We start from the raw sequence: 10,620 nt of genomic DNA, 5'->3' as shown, positions 1-10,620 counted from the left end.
GCTATATTGGTTCTTCATACATTTCACGAGCTCTCCCTCACATATAATCTGTTTAAGCAATTAGTAAACAAATTTGGCTTGCTGTCCACAGAGAGGTCTGGGAGCTTGGAAAATATTGACCTTATTTTTTTCTGTAAGAGCGGATGCAGCTTGAGACATCCAGTCTTATTGAAATCTATTGATTTTTAACTGTTAAAAAACAACTTGTTATACTGATTGATGCATTGATTCTTTTGTATTTCTATGTATAAATATACATGTTTGTAGAGCAAGTACTTTAAACGTTTTCTGCCATTTGTTATGTCATTTTCCTCATTGGCAAATGAATCAGAAGTCATGAATCAATCACAGAAGAGTGCACTTCTACATTGCAGAATAAGGTTAATAGCCTGAACCCGGAGAACTCCCCCACATCCCTATAATGGGATAAGGATTGATTATGAGTGAGGAATTGGGGTGTAGGAGGAATGCTGGAATATTGTCATGGGACCGATGTGATTTGGCTTGGCTTGATATTTATAGGAGGTAGTTAGGGTGATCTAATTATCTGTATTGTGAAAAAGGCAGATGGAGATCCACACAGAGCCTAAAAGCCCACTATAATATGACCTTTTCTGCTTTTCTAGGGAAGGAAATGTTTCTTTGTAGTTGGGTAATTGGTTAGTTTGGTTCAGACAAAAAAAAAAAAAAATCTGGTTCCTGGTTGGATTAGCATTTAAATTATTCATATCATGTCATTCCAACACAAATAGATTAAGTTAACTTAACACTTTTAACAAGTTTATGTGGATTGAACATAAAAAAATTTATTCTCCCAATCAAATTTTAAGAATTGTGTTGTTTCAGCTCAACAAGCAAATAATACAAAATGGTTGAGTGTTTGGCTGAACTGTGTGTACATTTGACTAGTATTTTATCAGCTAAAAACTCAAGAAGAGTATAAATATGTGTTATGTAATGTAATGTGTATTTATATAGCGCATTTATTGTGTATGGCCATACACCCAAAGCGCTTTACAATCATGAGTGATTGTATGGCCAAACACCACCACCAGTGTGCAGCATCCACTTGGATGATGCGACGGCAGCCACAGGACAACGGCGCCAGTGCGCTCACCACACACCAGCTATTGGTGGAGTGGAGGGACAGTGATAGAGCCAATTCGGTGGAAGGGGATGATTGGGAGGTCATGATCGATAGGGCCGATAGAGGGACTTTGGTCAGGACACCGGGGTTACACCCCTGCTCTTTCACGAGAAGTGCCATGGGATTTTTAATGACCACAGAGAGTCAGGACCTCGGTTTAACGTCTCATCCGAAAGACGGCGCCCACTGACAGTGTAGTGTCCCCTTCACTTTTACTGGGGCATTAGGACTCACACAGACCACAGGTTGAGCGCCCCCTGCTGGCCTCACTAACACCACTTCCAACAGCAACCTAGTGTTCCCTAGTGGTCTCCCATCCAGGTACTGACCAGGCTCAGCCCTGCTTAGCTTCAATGAGTAACCGGTCTTGGGCTGCAGGGTGACATGGCTGTGTATATGTGTGGAAAAACAACTCCAGGGATTCCTTCTTCACACACAAATAAAGATCTGCTGTGAGGAGACACATTTCTGATGCCTTTATTAAACTGTAACGAGCAACATTGCTCATGTGAGAAGAAAAACTATTTGCCTGAGCTTTCTGTTAATTTCACGCTTGCACCTTGTAACATCATGTCCCTCTTTGGTTGGTCTTTGCTGCATTAATATTTCAGTCAAACCACACGACCGAGTTGGTTTGAAAACAGAACAATCCCCTTCTTTTCAGGGGTCTCTGCCCACTTGTGTGATATAACTAAGGTTCAGATGGCATGTACACATTCATTGGAATTGAATGAGAGCACAGAAAAGATGGGTCTCGCTTTTCTTAATAGCATTTACACTTCAATACTAGTTTAATTATCTTGAACAGTTGAAGCCAAAATGATCAGCCCTGTCGTGAATTTAAACAACCAGATATTTTAATCTTTTTTAAATATTTCGCAGGTGAGAATGGAGAGAAAATTTCTCAGCCCTTTTTAAACAATAGTTTTAATAAATAATTTCATTCATTTTCTTTACGGCTTAGTCCCTTTATTAATCTGAGGTCGCCACAGCGGAATGAACCGCCAACTTATCCAGCATATGTTTTACGCTGCAGATGCTCTTCCAGCAGCAACCCAACACTGGAAAACACCTATACACACTCTTTCACCATGACCAATTTAGCTTATTAAATTGACGTATAGCGCATGTCTGTGGACTGTGGGGGAAACCGGAGCACCTGGAGGAAACCAACACCAACATGGGGGGAACATGCAAACTCTACACAGAAATGCCAACTGACCCAGCTGAGGCTTGAACCATCAACCTTCTTACTGTGAGGCGATTGTGCTACCCACTGTGCCACCATAATGGCCAATAAATATTTTCTAATAAGTAATTTATTAGTCTTTGCTGTGATGACTATGGTCATGGTTAGTTAAATTAACTAGGCAAGATTGGTTAATTAGGCAGGTCATTGGACAACAGTGCACTTAAAAAGGTAAGTGTTTGTGCTGCCTTGAAACTAAATAATAAGTTGTTGTAATTAAGAATGATGTGGATAAGGACATTTTAATTCAAAAATGGACATAGTTCAAGTTTAGTGAACTTAAACATTAAAGTTGTCTTAATTCATGTTAACTCTCTCGTTCACAAACACACACACTCCTACACTATACAGATAATTTTGTTTATTCAATTCACTTATACAACATGTCTTTGGTATAAGAAGAAGCTATCTGAGTAGAACCTGAGACAAACACACACCACAACATTACAATGAGAAAATGGTGTTCAGTGGTGCCAGATACACTTGAATGTTTCCAGCCCAAACTGACCAAAACCCTCCCACAAAAACCGCCTAAAGACTAAAAATGGAAAGGTACACACAATTGGGTTTTTGTTAATTGTTTGACATAAAATGGATGTTCAAAACATCCAACCTGATCCCAAATTTTGTCAACCCACTTAAGCCACACTCAAAAAATGATTACTACGGCTTGTTCAAACTACCCATTTAAAATGAGCTGAAACAACACAATTCTTGTCTTTTTTTAGCCGATTTATTTGTTTTATGTTCAGTCCACTTAAATTTGAAAAACATTAAGTTAACTTAAGCGTTTTGTGTTTGGACAACATGAAGGAATTGTATTGGTCCAACTACCAGATTAAGGGATTTGTAGTTCCCAGAATTCTTTGCGTGGGATTGAATTAAGAGAGCAAAATGCAATCAGGTGTTTAAAGTCACTTTAGTTTGAAGATTTTGATTTTTCATGTAATGCTTTGAGTTTTGAGATTACCACCTTGCAGAAGCTCCCATGCTTTGGGTGTTAGCAGCTTAATTAGCAAAAATGCAATTTATTGCTTTGTTCTGTGAGCAATAACTGTCCTAAAATTAGTTCTGAGATCAGTTTCAATCAACATGTAATTCATGAAATACGCTTAAAATGGCTCTTTTACTTAGTTTAGGATAACTTCAATTAAAACTAAGAAACTTTTAAATGTATGACAAATAATAGACAGTTGAAGTCAGAATTATTAGCTCGAGAGAAGATTTTTTCAACACATTTCTAAACATAAAAGTTTTAATAACTGAATTATTTTATCTTTACTATAAAGACAGTACATAATATTTTACTTGATATTTTTGAAGACACTTCTACACAGCTTAAAGTGACATTTAAAGGCTTAACTCGGTTAATTAGGCAAGTTATTGTATAACAATGGTTTGTTCTGTAGACTATCGAAGAACATTATAGCCTAAAGGGGCTAATAATTGTGACTTTAAAATAGTGTCTTAAAAATTTAAAACTGCTTTTATTCTAGCCAAAATAAAGCAAATTAGACTTTTTCTAGAAGAAAAAATATAATCAGACATACTGTGAAAATTTCCTTGCTCTGTTAAACATCATTTGGGAAATATTCAAAAAATCAAAATAAAAAATCCAAGGGGGACTCTTCAACTGTACGTATATCAGACATTCAATTTTAAGTTAAATAAAAATACAAATGTATTTAAACTTTTATTCGATAAAATCATGTTGGACTAACTCAGTTGCATTTAATTGTGTAAATAGTTTTGTAGTTAGCGCTAAACAAATTTATTTAAATGGAAATCCTGCCGTCAATTAAATTGAGTTCATCCAATGAGTTATTGTGTTGAGTGCATTCACAATCAAATTCTAAACCTGCAGAGAGCCAAATATGTTTTACAAATATAAGTTATATCCAGTAGAAAAAAAAACATTATAGGAAATGCTGCAAGCATTAATTAAAGCAGTATTTATATATTTTTAGAGACTGAGTTACTGGTAAATTCCTTTACACAATTTATTCTTAAAAGTGCCTTTTTTGGACTTCAAAAAGACCAGCAGCAAAGGCGGAAATTTGAACATGACAAAGCATGAAAACTGAACTACAAATGTAAACACCATTGATGTATGTATATTGAACTTTTAACCCAGAAGCATACAACGCATTTCAAACACAAACCTTGTTGTACATTAATAAGTCGATATCATTATGAGACTGTCTAAATGCAGCTCAAAGGCATGGTGCGATGGCTTGTCTGTCCTTCACGCATTAGAAAAAGAATAATAAAGGAGTTGAAGAAAACACTCAAGTGTATATTTAATTCATTAGGGAGTAGTTCTGCTTGACCAGGTTGTTTTTTCTTTGAAATGAGCCCATCAGCTCTGCTCACTGCTCCTTGTTTATGTCTTCTCTAATCAATGTTATGAAAGCCCCTCTTCTCAATAACACTGCTGCAAAAGTTCAAATTTATCTCATGGCAACCCTCCTGTTGTGCCGTGATAATAAACAGTTGGTAGTGAAGCGTGCAACCTCACTTTCAGACCTTTCTATCACATTCATTCCCATTAAGCAAACGATAGCCATTAGCAGCCTTGAAATAACAAAACAAATAAACCAGCATCGCATCAGCAATACAACAGCAAAGCGCACAACTTTGCATTTAAATGTGATTTTTTGTTTTAGCGCCTTCTTTAAATGACGTTGTTTGTTATTAGAGTTATTGTCAGGTGTCCAATATTTTAAAAAAAAGCCCACACATAACGATGGGAGGCTGATGGCAAACATTTTCAATCGTAAAAACAACATTCAGTCTGCTATATTAGTGTTTAAGCTGTCTGACACAAAACGTAAACAGAAAGCTTTAGGTCTAAATGTTCTTAAATATTTAGTGCTTTAGTCTTATATACAACAATGCACTTATTCATTTAATTATTTGTATATCAAACATCTTTCTGGACACCAAAAAATTGTTCTTGTGCATACAATGAAATTCAACAGAATCTTAAATAACCCTGAGACCAATAGGCATGGGATTATAATCGTTTTAAAGGTGTAGAGTGGTTTGAAAAAATCAACATTTTCTGCCACACCATTCCTAAGGTATGTGTAAGGTTTTTTTATTTTAAAAAAAAAATCCAATTTTTTTTAGGACAACAGTATCTCAAGAAGATATTCAAAGATGCCGTTTTAAATTGTAAAGAAATCTGTCTGACACTAATGAAGACAGCAGAAGTCAATGATTCATTTTCATTATTTAGCCCGACATGTTTACTGCTACAAAATATTCTAAATCTTTCAAATAATAAAACATTTTTTGTTTGATTTGTTTTCCAAGACATTTAAAAAGAATCTATTTTACAGCAGTAATCACAATACTGTGAAAACGTGATATATTTGTCCAAGGTTATCATACATCACAATCTAATACCGGCCCATGCCTAGACACCAATTGATTTTAGTTGAATATAAAGCAATAAAACATGAATTAATAAATTAAATCTTTAGAATATTTCTTGTGCTTCTCAGAAGCAGCCATCCAGGAATGACATCTGCAAATGAAATTGACTACATCCTTACTGTTTTTCAGAGTATTCAGGCAAAAAGTAACCAGATTCCGTACTATTTTCAGTGAGTGAAGAAATCCAGTGTGTGTAAATGACACTGAAGGTCACATAAAAAATAATAACTGTACACATAAAGTTTAAGCATAAAAACTTTTAATATATTTCAAAATTGCATACTAAAGTTTAGATTTAAAAAAAATATGTATTTTATTTTTATCTATGAATTTAGGTTAAATTTACTTTATTTATAGTCCACATTTAACACAGACACCAGCTGAGCAATGTGCTTTACAGCAGTGTAGGTCTAAAATAAATATCAAAGAAAATGTAATGAAAGTTTTAAAACAATCTACACTGCAATATCAAAAGGCTAAAAACCTAAAGATTCAAAAACATGGATGAGGCCGTTCTAACCTCTAAATGATTCTTTCAGAGCTTTATATAATCTTAAATATTTGCACTTTGCAAATATTCTTCAAACTACTGTCAGAGAGAGTAATCATTTCAAATTGAATGCAATTTCTGTTTAACTTTACCTTCATTTTCAAGATATCTTTTATACAAAAGTAAAAATGTGTGTTAAAAATAAACTAACTTGAATTTGATTTGTCATCTTTGGCCCATAAACATGAATGCATGTTCCGAATATATATATGAACTTTTTCGGTAATGTTAGTTTGTGTAATACATGCTTCAATATTAATTTAAATTACATTTAATTTATTAATAAAACGTATCTAATTTTTAAGTGTTTTTAGGAATATTTAGTGTATTTCAACCTACAGTATCTTTCGACTAGCTATTTAAATGTTTTATTATTTTCCTTTTATACACCCCCACACTCTCCTCATCACTTATACCCCCATAATCTGCACTATTTATTGCACATTTAAGAATCACACATATTCATTGCACTGATTAATTAAATTCATTTTGAATTGTACATACCCACTGTACAAGTACATTTTTAATTATGATCATATGTTTCTGCACACTTCTGAATATTAATAGCAACCTGTACATATATTCATCTATTGTAAATCTCTGTTCATAGCTAATACAACCTGTATATAATGTTCATAGTACATCCATTTGTAAATATATTGTAAACATATTTTTCTATAACTGCACTCTATAACTTATACCTGTATCCTGCACTTGCTGCTATTACACTGCTGGTTAGACATAAACTGCATTTGTGTATTGTGTATATATATATACATTTGTGAATGTGTGTGTGTGTGTGTATATATATATATATATATATATATATATATATATATATATATATATATATATATATATATATATATATATAATATATATATAAAAATATATAAATATATATAATATATATATATATATATATATATATATATATAAATATAAATATATAAATATATATATATAGACACACACACACACACACACACACACACACACACACACACACACACACACACACACACACACACATATATATATATATATATATATATATATATATATATATATATATATATATATATATATATATATATATATATATATATATATATATTTAATCCATTTATATTTAATATAGAGTAATATTTAAGATACAGACCAGAGACAGCTATTTCTCACTATTAAAGGCCAGATCCCCCAATTAATCTTGTTTTGACGTCCTTCAGGGGGGATTAGTTATTAATTAGGGGGATTAATCCCCCCAAACTCCCCTGTAATTCGTACCCTGTATATATCCCACATTTGTGATGGACTTTACCATACTCTGTGAGCATGAATGTTTGGATGTAGCTTGGGTGACCTAATCCTTTAAGACAGCTAATATGGAATAGTTCACCCAAAAATATTCACCCTTGTCTGGTTTTAAATCTCTATGAGTTTCTTTCTTCTGTTGAACACCAAATAAGATATTTTGAAGAATGCTTGTTCTCATCAACTTCCCTACTAAAAAAACTAAACTATTTAATGTCAGTTAATGGGTCCCAACAAGCAGAATTCTTCATATCATAATATCTTATTTTGCATTAACAGAAAGAAACTCAGTTTTTGAACATGTTAAGGGTGAGTCAATTATTTTGAAATGTTTTTAATAATTTTTTGTCCACACTGTAAGAGTGCACTTTAATGATTTAAAAAATAATTAAATCATACAGACATCATTTGTGGGGTAACTAATCTTTCAAGACGTAACGTAAACTGAAGTTTTAGGACAAAACATTGTTTATTTTAAAGCTTCCATACAACAAATAAAAAATAGACATTTTCATGTTATATAGAGATGATTTGAAGATTTAAATATTCTTTATGGCATTGTCTGATTAAACTTCTTTAGCATCTGTTGTTTGGCTGGGTTTTTGAATGTCAGTCTCCATGCCTGGTAAGGAAGTCCTCCTCCTGGCTGCCGTCTCTATTTTCTGCACAAGCTCCACATCCCACGGCTGAGTGACGAAACTCAGCACTTCCCCTCCCTCTGAGCCCCCTGCTCTCCCCACACGTCCTGCCCGGTGGATATAATCGGTCTGGCTCTCTGGAAAGTCATAATTGACAATAAGTCCAACCCGCTGTGTGTCCAAACCTCGGGAAGCTATATCGGTGCAAACTAGCACATTCGTTTTTCCTCGCTGAAAGTCTCTGAAAACTCCCTCTCTCATAGCAGCCGGCATCTCCCCCTGGAGCCTCTTATGACCAACACCCATCTCCTCCAGCGAGTAGCCCAGCCAGTTCACAGTGGAAGCAGAGTTGCAAAACACCAAAACCCCTTTCTGTTCCTGCTCGGCCCTTTTTAAAGCCTGATGAAGCTCTAGAATCTTATCTGCGCCTTTGACCCTTAGAAATGTCTGCTTTATGTGTGGCATGAGGTGATGGAGCATCCTGCTTTTAACAGTGGAGATGCTAGCCAGGTCGGTCACTTTACTCAGGACATCCCCAACGCCACCTGGAAATGTGGCCCCCACAACAACCAGCTGAGCTTTACGAGCAAGCCCGATTGTTTCAGACAGCCTGGACGCCACCTGAGTGTGTGAAAGTATCTTCTCAAGCATACCTGCGAAACTGTCGTCAAACATGGTGTCGGCTTCATCGATGACCAGGAAGTTTAGTTCACTCAAGCTGATGAAGCGCTTCCAGAGGGCCTTCAGCAGGGCTCCTGGGGTGGACACCAAAATATCTGGCTGACCACGAGCGAACGCTGCTTTGATGGTTCCCACACCTCTCCCACCTCCTACAACTTTAACCACCAGCCCAAAGCGTTCACTGATTGAGCATGCTACTGAATTCACTTGTTCTGCTAGTTCCCTTGACGGGACGATGACCACAGCACGAATGCTTCTCTCAGAGCCTGCGAGCAGATCCTCCTGGAGCCGGTGGATGATGGGAAGGAGGTAGGTCAGAGTTTTCCCGCTCCCCGTCTCAGCTGCACAGAGAATATTCCGTCCTTTTAGTATTTTAGGAATGGTTTGCAACTGCACTGTGGTGGGGTGAATTATATTCTGTCTCTGTAAAGTTTCCACCAGCTCTGGACATAGGTTGAAGCAGTGAAACGTCTTTTTGGACGCGGAAGCTCCGTCATCACCCTCATCCTTATGCTTGGGCACGAACGGCGGAGCACTCTGGATGCTGTTTATGGAAAAGTAATCCCCTAACGCTCTGTTACTCTTCCAACCCTTTGATGTCAGAACAGGTTGTTCAAATTTCCCAAGAGTATAGCCCACAGACTGGTTTAGTTGCGGGTTCTTGCTCTTGATCAATAATCTCCCAGGCTTGACGGTTGGCAGCTTGTCAAACTTCTTGCCCTGCATCTGTTTGAGGCTCTCTATGCGCTCCTGCACGCGTCTCGGGATGCGGATCACCACCGGCTGGGAGTTCACGTTAGCGGTTGTCATTGCTCGTAAACCCGTGCTGACGGACGCGAGCTGTCCCGAGCTACTTGAGCCGAGTGCCGCCCGCGAGAGTTTGGACACGAGAGAGACAATTCGTCCCATCTTTACCGACTGCATCGTGGATACACGCGGAGGTGAATATGCGATTCCCGTTTAATACATGTTTTTAATGTGACAAATGCGTAGGACAGTGATCTCACATGCGTCCCTGGATGCTTCCCTTGTCCGGACGCAGAATGATGACGTTTACAAACCCCGTGACGCCAAAGTTAAAGCCCCAGAAAGCTGTGTTCACTGAGGGTGAAAAACATCCTCCTCTTGCTTTTTTTGCTATATCTTGCGTTTATTAATCTAACAGACTGTAATGAAATGTATCAGAACTGGGAATTCAGAATAAATAATACATCCATTTTGAAGTAACAACTTAGAGAAGTGCTAACAATACAACTCACATACTTTATATAACTAGTATAACCTCTTGATTTTTCTCTAGCTTTAACCTTTGTCCAGAACCGATGGAAACTTTACAGAGTCAGAATGTAATTCACCCCACCATAGTATTTTTAAACATGTTTTTATGATAAGATATTAATTGTTGGTTGATTATTGTTTGATTATTTACCATATCATTTCAATGTAAAATATATTTTTAGATATCCATAATGCATAATATTCAATATTCATAACAAGATAATAGTATCTTTACCTAACTTTTACATTTTAATTTTATTTATTTATTTTTAGAATGGGGCATATATGCACACAGACTTTCTTTAAATGTTTTTAAAACGTG

The 10,620-nt window shown here is 36.0% G+C and overlaps 1 protein-coding gene across 1 annotated transcript; it reads right to left on the bottom strand.

The window, feature by feature from the left end:
* Positions 1-8,151: 8,151 nt before the first annotated feature.
* ddx28 (DEAD (Asp-Glu-Ala-Asp) box polypeptide 28) lies at positions 8,152-10,050 on the bottom strand. The gene is given in 1 exon segment (NM_001077332.1): positions 8,152-10,050. A coding segment is annotated over 1 exon segment (1,677 nt). The 5' UTR covers positions 9,945-10,050; the 3' UTR covers positions 8,152-8,267.
* Between the last annotated feature and the right edge of the window lie 570 nt (positions 10,051-10,620).

Source organism: Danio rerio, chromosome 7 (genome assembly GCF_049306965.1).
Source record: "Danio rerio strain Tuebingen ecotype United States chromosome 7, GRCz12tu, whole genome shotgun sequence".
NCBI lineage: Eukaryota > Metazoa > Chordata > Actinopteri > Cypriniformes > Danionidae > Danio > Danio rerio.
This window is presented reverse-complemented; position numbering and strand designations above follow the sequence as displayed.